Raw genomic sequence first — 18369 nt, forward strand, 5'->3', positions numbered from 1 at the left:
ATCTAGTAATAAAAATGAATGTTTACGATAAGTTAAATATTTAACAGATGGGCGTGAGGAATAAACCTTGATTTTCCGTGAATTGCATTTAGTCCCAATTTATCGATTTGCTCAAATACCTATTCATAATATTCATTGAATATTCGTGCTTTATAATTTTCATACATTTTCTAAATATGTATATACAAGATTAAATTTCTAGCATATGAAAAACTTGCATGTACATTGTACATTTTCATTTTATTAATCATATATCTTGTTTTATTAAATTTTTCTATATATTTTTTGTAAATTATTAAATTCATTGAATTTAATTCATTAAATTATTGTACATATTTAATATTTATTAAAAAAATAATCAAATAAAAAATGAATAATAATAATACTTGATACTATAAATTTATTCATATAAAAAATGTAAATTTCATATGTGAAAATGAATATTATTTTTCTTTTTCATAAATAATATTGGTAAAATATCGTATGTTATAATTGTCAAATTTAACAAATTTTAAGATATTTTTCAAGATCAAATAAGAATATTTTATATTATATATTATTTATCAAAATATTCGTTGATAATCTTAATATATGCATTCATATATGCTTTTTTTTTTTTTTTTTAATTATAAGTTATTCAAATTAGTATAAATATTGGAGTCCTATATCGACATGAAAACCAGTTCTCATTCGAATATAAATAAGTTCGCATTCAATAATGATATCGTATGAATTTTTTGGTATATCTTCAATAACAATTTAAATTATTATAAAATTTTATCATTACATTGTGAATTATGTATTTATAAGAAACATAAAAGATCAAAAATCTATATGGAATATATAAAAATATTAATTATATTTAAATGAAATAAATTATTATTTATGCTTTATTTTTTATCATATTCATTATAATATAAATTTGCATTAATATCCCCGATATTTATGCGAAAATATATTTTTATATTTTCATATGTTTTGCATATCTTGCATAAATAATATAAATGAATATGTTTTTTTTTTCTTATATTCAATTCTGTTACATTATAGTTAGATAGAAGAGAAATGAAGAAATATATTATAAAAGATGATATTCTAAATAAAAAAATTATCATAATATCTGTAAAAATTTAAAAAATTTTAACTAATGCAAAATATGTATTTCATTACTTCTTATATAATGAAATTCAGTTTTCACAAACGATATTAATATATTGTATCTTTAATTTAATTAATTAAAGAATTTTTTTAAAGAAATATTATATACTAAAATGCAAATTATAATTAGAATAGATAAATTTAAATAATATGATTATTAATATTTTGCAAAAATATATATATATAAGTTTTATTATTTAATATATATTTATTTTAAATGATATGATATATTTTCTATATATATTAATTATATATTTGGATAAATTTATATATTTATATAAAATTCCACAATCTAATAACACCTTTCAAAAGATTTTTGGTTTTTAAATTAATAATAAGTCAGAAAAAACTTAAATTATGATAGAAGTTTAATATAAGATTATAATTATAAACATTTATCATTCTATCATTTTTTTTAAAAATATAATAACGAGATTTGTTATACATGTTTGTTATACATGTTTATATTATTTGTTTCCTGCAATTAGGTCAAATCGCGGCTTTAAAAGAAAGTAGAAAAAAAATTTCATTAAATTAATTTAAATTTAAGTATTTTCAAATAGTGTATTATTACTTCAGAAGTGAAGATATATCTGAAATTTCAAGTTTTCTAAACTTTCTTATGCATATACGTCATCAGAGTTAGTATATGTATAGTACTATAAATTTCAATAAAAAGGAAGAATAAAAACGGAATGGAAAAAAGTTGGGTCAAAAGGTTTTTAAAGAGCTCTTATCAAAGAACTTGAATCGTTATATCTTGGTATATTAAGAATCAAAGAAATGAATGATATTATTCGACCTAATAATACTAATATATCTATATTGAAAGTAAGATTTATTGAAAAATCGAACTTCTTATTCGATTTTAATTAATTTGAAATATTGTTAAAGACATTATTTTGAGCAACTTTTTCTTTTCCATATCTTGTCCTTAGTAAAACGCAAAATTTATTAAAAAAATTATTATTAAAAAATGATTATAGTTTTTATTTATTTATATTTTATTTATTTATTTTATTTTATTTATATTTATAGAAATTTATATATTTGAAATGCTATATAATATAAATATTATAGAAATTAGTCTTAAGAAAAAAAATATACAAAAAAAAAGAAAATAATTTAAACTTTTTTTTTTATCAAAACAATAAAAAGAACTTTGGTTATATAATTAATAACTGTAATGATAATATACGTAAAAGAAAATAAATATACATGGAAATATCAAGAAATATTAGATTATTAATATTTGTTATTATGAATTCACAAAAAATAATGCTTATTCTTCTGATATTTTTGCCAATCAAATATAATCTTCTTCTAATATATCTTCTTTCATCTATTTCTGTTTTGTTTTTTCATATTTAAACTTATTGCAAAATATTCACTGACCAAAATTTCTTTCATCACAGTATTTTTTTTTTAGAAAACAAAAAGATTAAATTAATAATGAAAAATTAAAATCGAAAAAATGGCGACCACGCTTTCAGAATCTCTAGTGAGATAATCATTTTTTCCCTTCTTTCTCCCTTTTTCATTTGTTAAAGAAATCAGTGAGATACTGTTAATACCATAAAACGATGGAATTATATATGAAATAAACAAATGTTCAAACTCGACGATCAAAAATCGTCACAATTTTTCAGAAAGAATTTCTAATTCTATTGCAGATCAAATCCTATCGACCATTTTGAGTTATAAATGGGACAAATCACGTCCGATACATAGTTTTCTGGTCGTGATATCGGCGAAATTAAATTTACAACTCCGTTTACAATACCGTTGGAAAAAAGTTGTGGATAGTGCGCTACTCCATTTCGTCAACAAGTTTCGTGGATGAATGACAGTTGGATGAATAACATAGTAGACATTGAATAACGACCGTCGTCTCTGCGCAGGCCCTACGCGGCACTCGTAGAAACGTCAATCGTTGAGGGAAACATATCTGACATTTTAATAGCGCTGTTTCGAGAGAAACGTTTATTACGAATTACGAGCATTAACGAAATCGGAGACAGGAGGTAGGAGAGAGAATAGAAATATAAAATATCTTATTTCCTTTCGATTTGAAGACATAAAAATAGGACAAATAATAATATCAAACGAATAATTTTAAGAAATTTCAGTATAAAATTTAAGCAATTTGTAAAAATATCGATGAACACATCGATCTTATGATCTTTTTATTAGTTTCATTTCAAAATGCACAAATGTATGCTTCTAAGCAATTTGCATTAAAGAAGCAAATATATTCAAATAAATCACAGTTGAACAGAAAAAATTTACATATCAGGATGTGCACATACTTACAGCATCGAGCACTTTGAACCTCTTGTTCGTCTGTATCAATGGCGTAGTTCGCAACAAATAGTAATTTTTCTTATTTTTATAATTTTACATTACTTTACGATAGGTAAAGCCAATTTAAGATTATTAGATAATTAAAAAAATTAATAATTAGATATTAAAAAAATAATAATATCGTATTTTTTCCATATTTTTTAATATATAGAACCTAGATTAATTCTAGAAACTAAAACAAACATAAAAGTTGATGTATAAAAATATCACTTAAGATTTATATAATTAGTTATAAAAAATTTAAGATTTAAGATTAGATGAAAAAAGGTATAATGATGGTATGATGCGAATAAAATTGTCTCACGTCTATACACTTGTTATATTATATGTGTCTTGCTTCATTTAATGAAAATTTAAATTGCTTATAACTTAATAAATAGTCTCAACTAATATTTTAGCTTCTGAAATTGATTAAAATTATATAATGTTTTTTTATATTAAAATAATATAAAAATTGTAAATCATAATTTATAATATTTTTAAATTTAAACAAGTTCATGATTAAATTTGTCCATTTTATTATTATAAATTATATATTATCATAAATTAAATCGAAGTGTTATTGTTTTTTATTATAATTACAAATAGAGATAGAACAATAATTTATTTCCTTTAAAAAAATTTTTAAGTAACTATTTATCTAAAACATCATTAATTTAAAAAATATATTTTTATTTCGAAGTTTATAAAACTTACGTATGAAAAATAAAAAAAACACGCGAAGTGATATATTTATACTTTCTTTATCTTTCATACAATAAGTTTTGTAAACAATATTCAATTTAAATATCTTTTTATAAAATAATTTTTTGATATAAACAATTTTAAAATATTTTTATATTATAGCAAATAATGAACTACATCGATCAGCGCATTAAAAATTATACGGTTCCATTTGAAAAATTGAAGTTCCATTTAAAGAATGAAAGAATCTACAGGAAAACTAAGATTACAATATTTTTCTTAATATGTATCAAATTTTTGTAAAAAAATTATATAAATACATATTTTTCCAGCTATTAAAAACTTTTCTGATAATATTAAGTCAAAATAGTAATTATAAAAATTACAAATCCAAACAATAATTTTCTAATTTTAAAATCATTATAAACGATTATCCGCTCCTTGTTGGCAAAGTCCTCAATTCCTCCTCAACCATTATGATCGTAAAATTTGTCTACATCATTCATAAGCGATAAACATATCCTGTTGAACTTGTGTTATTGATTTATAGATTTTCCTTGTAAACTGTACTATTAACATATTATGCCTGAAGCGTAGTAAAGAAAAGAGTTTCATGAAAAGAGAGAAAAGAAAATAAAAAAAAAAAAAGAAAGGAAAGATTTCGTTACACTGACAGGATTTGCAATAAGGAAACGATCAGTTTTCAAGAATCGTGCCGCGTTCGTAAGTTTTCACGGAAATTCGTTTCTACGCCGATGCCTTTTACCTTTCCTTTTATCAGTCGAGACGGCACATAACAGCATTCGCACATAAATACCCGCATGCGCTGTACCAATGGTTGGCCAACGCAAAACTTGTCGATAGATACGCACGTTCGCGACTTCTTTCTGCTTTTTCTGATAAATCGCGTTGTTCAAGAATTCGCGAAATTCCATTAGAGAATTGATTTTTTTTTTTTTTCCTAAAAATCGAGAATTTTTTCAAATCTTTTTCCGATCTTGAAACTCAAGATATCGTATTTCTCGCAAATTCTAAAGCAAATATCTATGTACAATTATTAAAGACATATTTACTTGTTATGCATTAGAGGAGAATCGTAAAAATTTGACGGAAGTCTAATCACGAAGCAAAATTTCACGGTGGGAATTATCGATGCGAATTGAAAAATGCAAAGATCTTTTATTCATTTAGAATATATTGTGTTGAAAAAAAACATTGGGAAAAGAAGCATGGAGAATATTTATTAGATAACTAGAAAAATTTTGATGGCTTAATTAGTGATAAAAAGTTTTGTATTTGTATGATCTTTTCTCATTGTTATACAAATTTTATTTTTTTATTATAAAAAATATTTGATTTTTTTAAAATATTCAAATATATAACTTTCGTTTAAGTATTTATATAATCGTCATTATTCTTGACGATCTTGTTCCATTGTTATGACATTGAATTTTTTTACTATAAAGAGTACTCGATTTTTATTCAAAATTCAGATTTTTTAAAACTTTAAAGATTGGAATTTTTTATAAATAATTGCATTGAAATTTTGTAAAATGAATATGCAAGATTCGTTAAAATATTCCAATTTACTTCATAAAGTGTACAATTTACATTACATTAAAACATAATTGAAACAGATATTTGCAATTTATCAGAATTAATTTTTTTATTTACATTTCCAATTATTGATAATATTTCGCAGAATTAATTATTTCAACATAGGTTATCATAGTTTGAACAAAAGAAAATGTTAATATTTGATATCAATTTTAAAAAACCATGTGTCTGCACAAAATAATAAAATTTAATTCACTATCACAATAATAAAAAAAAAATCATGATATTAAAAAAATATTAAATTTATGTTAAATAAGTGACGAAAAAAATGATGATTATATTAATTGATCAAAACATTGAAACTTTTATCAATACACTTGCCATATTGTAATATATCGATATCGATTAGAATTCGTATTAACAATTGAAGAAACATTTGAAATTAAAAAAATTCATATAATTTCTCTCAATTCTTTATTTTTTTACTGATATTTATATATTCATTTTTTTGTTAAATTTTCAATCATTATTTATTGCCATTGAATGAATCTATTATTTTATTTTTGAGCATCTATCTATCCATTCATTCATATCTTTTCCAATTGAAACTCCAATGAAAATAAAATCCTTCGAACACTTCATTTTAATCATTTCAAAGCATTCAATGATACCAAAAAGATATTTTTTTTCATAAACAAAAATAGATTTTTCACAAACAAATTAACATGCTCTGAGTTTCCACGATTTGAATCCATGAATAATATCGTAAAATTGTCATACCTCAATAAGTGAATGCACTTGTGAGCGAAAGTAGATTAATAAAGCGATTAACTTTAATCATACGTTTGTTAGGGAAACAAAATCGTGTTTCCTGAATAAGAAATAGTTTCCTGAATAGAAAAATAAAAAATCGATATAAAAAAATTTTCAGTTGCGTGGTTTGGTTATGCCTACACGTTTAATTACAATTTCTCAACAATTCCTTATTTCCGACGCAACGTTGACGTCTTAAATGAAAAAGGAATTTAACGATTACGCGCTATGTAACCTTGAAGTTACTTCGACAGACGAGTTAGTGTTACTACGATTCTATTTCAAGTTTTGAAACGTATAATTTTTGATCTTGTTCCGAAAACTTAATTTTTTGAATATTTTTTTTTAGTGAAGCTCGATCTTTTGAAATTCATAGAGTTTATTTGTAGTTTTTATGATGAATCGAAGTTCAAAAGAATTATAATTGTGCAAATTATAGAAAGAATAATTTATATTATGTAAATTATTATATTATATAATATATTATATAATTAATAATAATTTGTGTTTAAATTGTTGACTCATTTTTATTTTATGGTTAAATTTATTCGCCCATTATCATTACTGTTGTACTAATTGCAAACTTGAATTTAAAAACTTTTAGAAATTTATTAAAATTTTAATTCTTGACAAAATAGCATTTCTCAAAAACAGAGAAAAAAGGAAAAAAAAATGTTTCGAGACTTTTTTCGAACTTTAAAAGTTTCGAAAAGTTTCAAAACCTTAACTTTAAGATTCAAATTTCACGAAATCTGAATCTGAAATTGAGAATCAGGAAATTGAGAATTCATCCCTAATTAAAATTAAAACTATTGTAGAAATATTATGTAATTTAATAATATTTATGAAATTATTAATTATGTTAACAGCGGTGCAAGCAGCGTCTAAAACTCTCATGGATTCTTTAAACGAAATTTACGAAAGTCAATGGACTGGCCATGATCTTTTATATGTGCAAGCTCAAAATCTCGATATGTTGTGGCAAGATTTTACTCACAAACTTGCGGATCAAGTTCTCGTGCCTCTCAACACATATCAGAGCCAATTTCCAGAAATGAGGGTATACTTTTCACTCTAACTCTAAATTATCCCCAAAATTGTGTAACTCTTTACAGAGTATTTAATAGAATTAATATTATTTTAATAGAATCTTAAATTAATATTGAATCTGAAATTAATATGAATTATAAAATGGGAATAATTATATTTATTGCAGAAAAAAATTGACAAACGTGGACGGAAGTTGGTAGATTATGACAGTCAAAGACATAATTTCCAATCACTACAATGTAATCCAAGGAAACGGGATGAACTCAAAGTTTCTCGAGGAAAAGAATTATTGGAAGAAGCTAAGCGTACATATGAACAACTTAATTCCGAACTTCATGATGAACTACCTGCCTTATATGATTCACGTGTTCTTTTTCTTGTTACTAATTTGCAAACATTGTTTGCTGCTGAACAAGTATTTCACACTGAAAGTGCTAAGGTATGTATATATATTCTGTAAATATATTGTATTTTAAATTGTAAATTATTCGTCTTTGTTCAATATTATTTTATGCTCCTATATTTTAGGTATATTCTGAGTTAGAAGCAATCGTCGATAAACTTGCTAACGAAAGCCAGAGAGGATCATATACACTGAAGAAGAATACAGAACCTCAGTCTCCAAAATCACCTAACGCCAATTCTGCGTAAGTACAATAATTGAATAGAAAGTTTAACTTATAAAACTTAATTTATATATAAAAAATAAAATAATAATTTATATACATATAATTATTATTCAATATTATTATGATATATCATACTAGATATTTTATGTTTTAGTTTAATAATCAATACACAACCAGCTCAGAATAACATTTCACCAGGTAAATATATACCTGTTATTTATATGCGTCTTTTGTGCATTTGAATTTTTTGTGTACTAATATTTTGTGCATGAGTGTAATGTAGTTGTAATGCCACATAAGACGTTCCTGCAGACATAATTATGTGGCTAAATGTTTAGTTTGAGTGAGCTTTATTGCATGTTACAGCCGTGGATGATTCTGCTCCAGCAGCAAGAAACACATCACCGACTACTCAATTAAATGGCAATGCTAACAGCAATGCTAACAGCAATGATAATTCTCTCAATAATCAGGATGCATCTCCGCAAAACACAGTTACGGCCTCTAAGCGAGTAGAAGAGTTGTATGATATTCCTGTTGGTAAGTATGTAACGTAGGAGTAAATGTCATTGATTACGCGACGCTCGTTTTTAAAGATGAACATTAATATTAAGAATTTTTGTATAAAAATAATTTCATAAAAAATATTTTTTTAATATGTTAATAAATTAAATTTGATTCTGATTATCTAAAATTTGGACAGTTTTATGTTTGATAAAAAACAATATTATGATTTAAATTTATAATATACAATGTAAGAAAATAATAGTATATATTATTGAATGAATTTCATTTGCTTATAATTTATATAATAATAATTTATTGCGCAACTATTCTTTCGTAAGTATAATATACTTTATTGCATTCATACTTTTAGCAAGCATATATAAGCACATGTAAGCACAAATATCTAATAGAATGTAAATATAAATTATTAGTTTTGCTATCTTTGATATCTCTAAAACAAGAATTAAAATTCATTCAAGATTAAAAATAAATAAAATAAAACAATTTTCCAAAATACATAATATGTAATATGTGAAAAATGTATATGTAAAATTTATATTGTGTCCATATAAGTATGCTGCCTGCCCATTTATGCATGGTCTTGTTGAAATAATGAAATACTATTTGTTTAATTCTGACTTTCAGTTATGCATAAAAATTTTTACACAAAAATTGTAATAATTGTATGTTGATTTGATCAATGAAAGTTAGAATTTAAATAGAACTATATCACAGGTCCATGACTAATGAGGCGGATTCAATTATTTTAGAGGTGGAATATGAAAATGGTACCAATTTCTCTCTAGGGGCAACGACTGACAACTTGCCACCTGGGGTTTTATACAGAGTCAAGGCTACTTACAAATATAGACGCGAAGATGTGGATGAATTGTCATTTGATGTCGGTGATATTATTCGTGTAGTAGAATATGATGATCCAGAAGAACAGGTTTATATTTTTTTAATAATCTATTTTAAAATTTATATTTTGTCATTTTATGTCTTTATATATTTATATCTTGAGATATATAAGTATATAATATACAATATATACATAATTTTTGATATAATACTTATAATAGAAATAATAATATTATTAAATATATAATAAAGTATAATAATACTATAATTAAAATAATAATAAATATAACAAAATATTTTATTATCTAGGAACAAGGTTGGTTAATGGGTATCAAAGAAGGTACGAATGAAAAGGGTATGTTTCCAGCGAATTTCACGAAACCACTGTGAAAGCTTTATTAAATTCGTCTATTACACTCCAATGCTCACTAAAACGGCGTATTCTATTTTAAGAATAGTTACAAGATTAAAAGTGAGAATCACACAGTCATCTGAGATATTATATATATATATAAAAAAAAAAAATAATTAATATTAATAACAATGAGGGGCAATGGGAAGGAGAAAGGGGTGTGATAAGATAGTTATGCTGGAGGTACTGTGGAAAATTAAACACCCCAAAGTGCCTTAACCCAGCCACTGTCTGTGCCAACATTCATTGTTTATAATATGGGATTATTCTCCCTGTATCCAATGTACGAATACACATCATTAATAATCAAATGAAATATTTAAGTAATTAAATAATATATTGTAATACATCATGCAGTACTATAATATAAATCTTATATATTAAATTAATATTATTTTATGAAATTGTACATAGAATTATACATTTTAAGAATATTTTATGAAATAACTTTGTGGCTACTGAAATTATTAGTAAGAGCTAATGTAATGTTTAAAATATTATAATGTTTTCTTTTGGCAGAGAATCATCAAATCTTAAAAATTTAATTACCTATTTGCATTAAGATTTTGTTTATTGAAAAAAAAATTAAAACGAAAGTTAAATTAAAATGTTAACATAAATGACAAATGCCAAATTTTCAACAACAAATTTTCGATAATATGTGTATAATGAAACATACAATTAATACATCCCTAGTTTGATACTTTGTTAAATGCAATATGTTAAAATATTTAAATAATAAGAGAGAACAACAGAATTTTCTATATAATTCTATTGACAAGAGTATTATATATTCAATTAATAATATATACATATTTGAAGATTTGTGTTTCTAAAATTTTATTTATATTTTTTAATAATATGTATACATTATATTTATTCAGTGACTAATTCAATGATATTTTTCCAGTATACGTATAGAAAATAGGATGGTGGTGATTAATTAAATTATTACTGCCTTTACTATAACAAGAATAGAATTAATATCAATCAAGATAAACAATTTGTAGTGTTAATTAATACTCGTTAAATAGATTTATTAAGAAAATTTTACATAAAAATTAGTATTACGATAATAGACGATTATAAAATAGTACAAGGAGACTATTGATTTCAGCTTCCATTAAGTTGTGTGTCCTTTTATTTTATTGTAATGATCTAAGATACAGAACATAAGAAAGTTGGATTGTTTATAAATGAAAAGTTTTATGGTTGAACGATTGATCCATTGTCACACTAACTATTAACCCCATGTACAAATCGAAATTGTAGGTTAATTAAAGTGTGAAACATTGCAAGTGCATGATTAAAAAAATATATTGATTATATGTTACAATTATGTAATTATGATAATGATAGTGAACAGACTAATATATGTTTGATATATGGATTAATATTTATATTCTATGAAGTGGACCAACAGAAAAATATATGAAAAAATAAAAAAAAATTTTAATAATAATAATAATAAACCAATAATCATCAATGTATTCTGTTTTTAACTAAACGTAACTAGTCTAGTAATTAGACTAGTAATTCGTGCAAAAGTTCCATGAATTTTCAATTCATATCAAAAATATATATATAATAAATTTAATATACAAAAAAATAATAACAATAATTTTATGATACAACACATCATGCTTCACTATTTTTACAGTTAATTTATTATATAATTTGAATAAATACATAAGTACATTCCATTCAATTATTGATAAATAAATAATTGTTAACATAACAATTGTTGATAAATAATAATTGTTAAAATTTTATTTCAATAATCAATATAAAATTTAAACATAATTTGTTTCATTGGGTTTGATATATGTATTTGTTATATTACACTACAATTAATACTTACATAACTTAAAAGTGAAGTATGAAAAGTGTTTATTTTAAATTATTTTATTTCGTTCTTATATATAATGTGCAACAATTAAAAAACAAATATCTTTAATATATATTATGAACGTGCCAAATTGATACAGTATTTTATATATCAAGAATGTGATGTCATTTATACAAATAATAGTCAAAAAATGAATTAAAATTAAAATTTTGATATTATTTTAAAAAGTTATAAATGTTAAAAACAGAAATCTTTATAAAAATATTTAAAACTATACACATTTTAGCAATAATATAAATAGTGTTAATTATTTGGCAGTAGATTTATCAATATATATTTAATATAATAAATTATTCAATTTATTGGAAAATTAAGCAAATGCATTTAATTAACTTAAGGAAGATAAGTAATAAATATATCTCTCTTCTTATTTTTAATAAAAATAATGTATATCACAAATTTGATAATATTCTATATAATCTAGTATAAATTATAATTAAAAAATCATATCAAAAAAAATTATACTTAATATACCATTTTAATATATTTATATAAAATCGATTTAACTTTTAAAAAATAAATAATTAAATAACAAATTATATTTAAAAAATAATAATTGTGTCTACTTATCTTCTTTATGTTGTATTTATTTATTTATTAATATAACATAACAACATCTGTTAATATTAAAATTCTTAATTCACTCAAGTAATAATACTGAGGTCTAAAATTTAGTGTAGCAGTGGAACAATCAATTGTTATATCATTTGTCATTTTTATGTCTTGTTGTTTATTTTATCGAAACAATTAGTCATATCTTTATAACCTTAATATAAACTATAATGCGTATATATATTTATCGCTTTAATTGTTCTTTTCAATTGAAGACGATTATAATAAACAATTACTGGTTTGTAACATAAGTGTTAATGATTTAAATATGTGTTCTATTTAATATTCAACCTGAAAATTCCTTCCTTATATCGATCTATCAAATATTACTTTCTATAAGATAATAAGATAATAAGAATGAAGAAATTTCAATTATGAAAAATTTCAGTTTTCGAAACGTATTAAAATAATAATATATTTCTTTAATAAATAATTTCATTATGTAAGTAAATTGTTATATTTAAATGACAAAAATTAATATTAAAGATATAAAGAATAGAAATTTATTTTAAAAAGTTAGAAAATGTCAAGATTTCAAGAAAAATATAAACGATGGAGTGATCCCAATTTATATAATTCTTGCTTTTATTGCACACCAATATCGGAAGAAGAAATAGTACCTTCTCTGTATCCATCAGAATTGTCATCACAATTATTTTCAACAACACAAAAATGTGTATCTTATAAAAAAACTTCATCAAATTACTGTTTATGTCGTAAACATTATGATGAAAAAATGAAATCTTATGACTCACAAAATGTTAAGGCAATATTTTATTACATATTTTATGTATATAAGATAGAATAAAAAAGCTTATAACACATATTTGTATCTATTACTTATAGAAACTGAAATGTTTGAAATGTCAAGAATCTGAAAAAATAAGAGAAAATTTAGAATTACATTTGACAGGAACTCAAATAGAAGAATCTTTAGCAGAAGATAAACAAGCAGCTTTACTACAACATCTAAATTTAAGTATTACTGCTCTTGAAGCTCTTGCACAGTATGGACAATCTTTGCAATCATCTCAATTAGCTGCATGTAGAGTGCTCAATATTAGTCATTTATTGACACTTCCTCAATCATATTCTGTAAATTCCAAATCTGATTCTTTACATTTAACAATGCATCTTCAACAGGTATAATGATTTTAATTATCATACATATAAAATATAAGATTGAAAATTGTAATCATAATTTGTATATAAAAATAATTACAATATATTTTTAAATATATTTTAATCGATTATTTATATAATCTAATATACATAATTTACTAAATATTAATATATATGTATATGTAATAGTTGGAAGCACAAAAAGAAAATAAATTAATTATCTTACAAGATTTGATAGAACATTGTTCGAAATTCATAACACTTCCAAAACATTTTAATGAATTGATGAATAATCATTATATAAAAAAAAAAGATTTTTATAGAGCAACAAAAAACTTCAAAAATTTTCTTACTAATTTTACATTATCTATATCAGAATTAGAGAAATTACATCAGCAATATGATGATATTTTAAATAATTATCAACAAAGTAGATGTATATTAGACTTGGAATTACCAAAAGTAATAAACATGTATGGTATAAATAAGAATTTATGATTTATTTTCAAAAAATTAGAAAAGAATTCTATAAATTATAAATAATTTAATTATTACAGACGTTTAATGGCTCTTTGTGATGGTTTTGAAAAGATTAAGAAATATTATAATAATACAGATGATGATAATAAAATTGTAATATTATTTAAATCAATTGGAGAAAAACTTCATAAAAATGATACAAATACAGGTAATAGACATATGATAAAATTATACAATGATATTTGTATTTATCATAGATTTATTTTTATATTTAATAGTAACAATTTCCCATGATGAAGATTCACCCAAACCTAAATTATGCCAAAAATGTAAAATAAATTATGTTACTGATGATGAACAATGCTGAAATAAACCAGAAAATAACATTGGCCTTGATAGTATAGCAACTGTTTTATCCTTAGTTTAAGAAAATAGAAAACACAAATAATACATTTCATGAAACCTTACATATATACTAATCCTATTATAAATGATTATAGGTTTAACCATGCTACTAAAATCTAAATTGTAGAAATATATTTTAAACATTATATTTTATATTTTATTTATTTTCATTTATTATAATTTTCATTACATTTACAATTATTCGTTTTTTAATGTACAAGAATTCATATAATTTTTAAATGAAATTCATATTTTAGTTATTTGTTATAATCTTAATCAAATATGATCATTAGATAGACACAAATTGGACAATTGTTTCTATTTTATAATATTATAAAAAAATATACAAAAAATTGAAATATTTATTAATCTATTTTTAAATTATGTAAATAGCATAGTAAGTAGATTACATTACTTAAAGCATTTATATTTTTAATAATTTATTAATCTAAAAAGAAAAAATTCGAAAATTGATTGAGAAAAAAGAAAAAATATAAAAAGTTATATATATTAATCATACAAATTAGATAAAATATAACATTTTAAAAAATATTATTTAATTGTTTATAGAAAAAAATTTATAAAATTTATATTTTGAACGTAATATATCTTAAGCGCCATCTATTGTTAGAAATCTCAAAAAATCTCTTTAAGGTTATTTAAATAAAAACTTAAAATAATTATTGAAAAGACATCTTAATTAAATGTAATACATTTGAATTTTAATATCTTAATAAATATTAATTTGTTATTTTATTATTTATATAATATATTATTTCACATATATAATTACATATAAATAAAAAATGAAACTGGAATTAAGTAAATATTTTATAATTTACGATTAACAATGAAACTAAATAATAGATATGTGTATCTATTATGAATATATTATATACATTATATACAAATAAAGTATTCATTTATGAAATGAAAATAATTATATTTTTAGAATGCATTTATTGTATATATTTTAGTATCCATACAATTGTATGCGTTGTGTGTATGTGTGTATATGTTATAAAAATTAATTTATACATAAAAATTATATATATATCTTATGTTATAAAATTATAATATAAAATTATAAAATTATCGATAATAATTTTTAAATTCCGTAAACTATGTTTTGTAAAAATATTATCGCTATCGGACAAATTCATGATTGATTCCACAATAATTTCAATGGTATATTTTCAGTGATCAGCAATTGACACGTATCATTTGGTGTACAAAGTGCATTCACACGAAGATACTTTGACAGTCTTTCAAGAAAGTACATATGTATATATTCTTCGATGACGAAGTAGAATCGATGGAAAAACACGACGTTTGCTTTAAACGCACCCATAACATGCAAGAAACCGGCGTAAAAAACGAAAGGGTAAGAATAGAGGTGAAATATACATGAGATAGAAAGAAATACAGAACGACAGGGTAATCGGGGGTGATCCGACAATAAAAAAAGAAGAAAGATGATATGATAAAGAGAGTGAGAAGAAGAAAGAGACAGAATAAGAGAGTGCGCGCGTGATCACTTGGAGCGAGCAGCGACGGTGGCCGTGTCGCTGCAAACCGTCAGAATCGGTCGGTTGTACAGAAACGAGTATAACCTATATCCGAAACACCGCGGCGCTGTTACATTCTCCGTGCCTCCTCCCTAGCGGGTGGCGGCCGCACCTCCTCCTTCTCGCCGATTTTAATCTCGTTAGCGGACACGTGCGCGCCCCGCGCCTATACACCACTATACGACGACCTACCGTGTCGGGGCTTCGCCAATCTGGTTTGGTCTAACAGGATTCTCGAGCGACCGAGGGTTGATAAAAGGCTGCGTACCGAGCGGGCGCGGCGCGAATCGCAAGAGGAGTTGCTCCGCTCGAGGTGTGGGCGCTCGTGCAGCAACGGCAATAACAGCAGACGACCTCGTCATCGTCTTCTATTCTATCGTTCTCGGTTCGTTGTTTCCGTCTACGTTACCTCGTAATCGCGTTCGTCGTTTGGCATACGTCGCGTATAGGTTGCGTGTGTGCGCACACGGTGCATATTCAGTGTGAATCTATTTCGTCGCGTGTGCGGTACAGAAAGAGTACCCTAAAGCGAGAGAGAGAGGGAGAGGAAGAAAAAGAAAGAGAGACAGAGCGAGAGAGAAAGAAGGAAAGAGAGAGAAAGAAAGCGTGAATCGAAGAAAGAAAGAGACAGGGTAGGAGAACGAAACAGAGAGGGGGTGAGAGAGAAAGAGTGTAAGGGAGAGACAGAGAGCAGCTGAGAGAGAAGGAGATAGAGCGCCGGTGGGTTACCACACCCAACCGCGCCGGGGACCGAGTGAACGAGTGAACGAGCCGTACGAGAGCTCTCTCGCGAGTAGTACGCGGGTACAGCGGGGGACCCAGGGACCGACGATCGAGATTCGACGGAGTACAGTCGGGACTCTCTAGATCTCGATCCAACGGACCTCGCTCTCGCGAAATTCGCGTCTCTTACCAGAATCGTCGAAGTCACGCCGTGAGCAAAGGCTAAACGTGTGCGCGCGTGTCTCCCCCGCTTCCTCGACGTCTCTCGCGAGTGCGTTTCACGTTTCGTCGCAGAACGTGCGTGCGTGAATAAAGAATAAGAAAAACGAGAAAAGAGAAGCATAAAAAAAATATAGAAAGAAGCGGGAGAGTAAAGCTAGAGAGAGAATTGAAGAAGATTGAAAAAGAAAAAGAAGGGAAGGAAAGGCGAGAGGACAGACACAAGCTACCGGCCGAGGTTCGTGCGTGTGCGTACATGTGTTGATGTGTCGCTGGCGTCGTCGAGCCCTGCCAGGAGTGCTCCGTCGCCGCGTGTGCCGACGTCGTTGAGAATACGGGGATTTCGGAGACGCGACTATCAAGTCTACATTTACATCTACGTTGTCGTCGTCCTCATACACGTTATCGTCGTCGTCGTCGTCGTCGTCGTCGTCGTCGTCGTCGTCGTCAGCGTGGACAAGTGCTAGTGATTCGTGCTAGTGGCGGTAGTGGTGGTGCAGACGATCGGTTTCATCGGCTTAACCAGAACGAAAAGGAAGGAAGAAGAGAAGGAAACCACGAGGACGGCGACGAGACGTCGTCGCTCGTTCGCGGTGGCAAGGTAATATCGGCCCGACGACGATATCGTGCCGTCGAGCCCGCTGCTGTCTACGACGAACCTCGCCGCTCGGCAATCGCTCGCTACCACCGCAAATCGCTTGTTCCCTCTCTCCCTTCCTCCCTCCCTCTCCTCCCTCCTCCTCCTTTTCCTCCTCCTCCTCGTCCTCTTCCTCCTCATTTTTCTCCTCTCTTCCTCCTCCATCTATCGAGGATCCTGCCGTCCTGAGCTATGGCGTGCTGCCTGTCGGAAGAGGCGAGGGAGCAGAAACGAATCAATCAGGAGATCGAGCGGCAACTCCGAAAGGATAAACGAGATGCCAGGCGGGAACTTAAGCTGCTACTTTTGGGTGAGTTTAATCATTGATCTACGGAGAAATTCTTTTTCAAAACACTTTCTATCATTTTTATCTTTATCGATTACGAGATGCTATATTTTTTCTATATATTTCAATACTCTAGTGTTTAGTGTTCGGTAATTCTTTTTTTTACTATAATTACGCCGTACCGTGCAGTGCCGTTCCGTTCCGATCCATTCTCTCTATCTTATTTCGACCCATGGCTGCCATACCGTCGCGATCGAATTATCGGGTGTGCCGTCTTTTTTTTTTTATCGTTGATAACAATGCATTCACTTCTTTCGTTCTTTCGCTTCATTCACGCTTGTCTCAAATCATACGAATCTCAACTAGATCATCG

General features: G+C 26.2%; 4 protein-coding genes across 11 annotated transcripts in view; all 4 read left to right on the forward strand.

Moving 5' to 3' along the window:
* The window catches only part of LOC122719027 (amphiphysin), a 68692-nt gene extending 56732 nt beyond the window's left edge, over nucleotides 1-11960 (forward strand). The window contains exons 3-9 of one of the 3 annotated variants that reach the window (XM_043944528.1): nucleotides 7446-7636; nucleotides 7793-8065; nucleotides 8155-8273; nucleotides 8410-8453; nucleotides 8622-8795; nucleotides 9569-9711; nucleotides 9933-11958. In XM_043944528.1, the coding sequence (XP_043800463.1) occupies nucleotides 7446-7636; nucleotides 7793-8065; nucleotides 8155-8273; nucleotides 8410-8453; nucleotides 8622-8795; nucleotides 9569-9711; nucleotides 9933-10013 (1025 nt within the window). In that variant the 3' untranslated portion in view covers nucleotides 10014-11958. Of the gene's footprint in view, nucleotides 1-7445; nucleotides 7637-7792; nucleotides 8066-8154; nucleotides 8274-8409; nucleotides 8454-8621; nucleotides 8796-9532; nucleotides 9712-9932 lie in introns of all 3 variants that reach the window. The other 2 variants (XM_043944530.1, XM_043944531.1) reach the window with 2 other exon arrangements.
* A 1051-nt stretch (nucleotides 11961-13011) lies between these two features.
* Nucleotides 13012-13806, forward strand: LOC122719071. The gene is made up of 2 exons (XM_043944603.1): nucleotides 13012-13316; nucleotides 13403-13806. The coding sequence occupies exons 1-2, from the start codon at nucleotides 13080-13082 to the stop codon at nucleotides 13703-13705; spliced, it is 540 nt and encodes a 179-aa protein (XP_043800538.1). The 5' UTR covers nucleotides 13012-13079; the 3' UTR covers nucleotides 13706-13806.
* A 61-nt stretch (nucleotides 13807-13867) lies between these two features.
* Nucleotides 13868-14678, forward strand: LOC122719050 (the record flags this gene model as incomplete). Its single annotated transcript, XM_043944578.1, has 3 exons — nucleotides 13868-14151; nucleotides 14236-14366; nucleotides 14437-14678. Coding segments are annotated over 3 exons (504 nt in total), but the record flags the coding sequence as incomplete, so codon positions are not given.
* Nucleotides 14679-15597: 919 nt separating this feature from the next.
* Nucleotides 15598-18369, forward strand: part of LOC122719095 (guanine nucleotide-binding protein G(q) subunit alpha) — a 51743-nt gene continuing 48971 nt past the window's right edge. For 2 of the 6 annotated variants that reach the window (XM_043944656.1, XM_043944653.1), the window contains exon 1: nucleotides 15600-18020. In XM_043944656.1, the coding sequence (XP_043800591.1) occupies nucleotides 17903-18020 (118 nt within the window). In that variant the 5' untranslated portion in view covers nucleotides 15600-17902. Of the gene's footprint in view, nucleotides 18021-18369 lie in introns of all 6 variants that reach the window. The other 4 variants (XR_006347498.1, XM_043944652.1, XM_043944655.1 and 1 more) reach the window with 3 other exon arrangements.

The sequence above is a fragment of the Apis laboriosa genome, unplaced genomic scaffold (assembly GCF_014066325.1).
Source record: "Apis laboriosa isolate Shangri-la unplaced genomic scaffold, ASM1406632v1 scaffold69_cov144, whole genome shotgun sequence".
NCBI lineage: Eukaryota > Metazoa > Arthropoda > Insecta > Hymenoptera > Apidae > Apis > Apis laboriosa.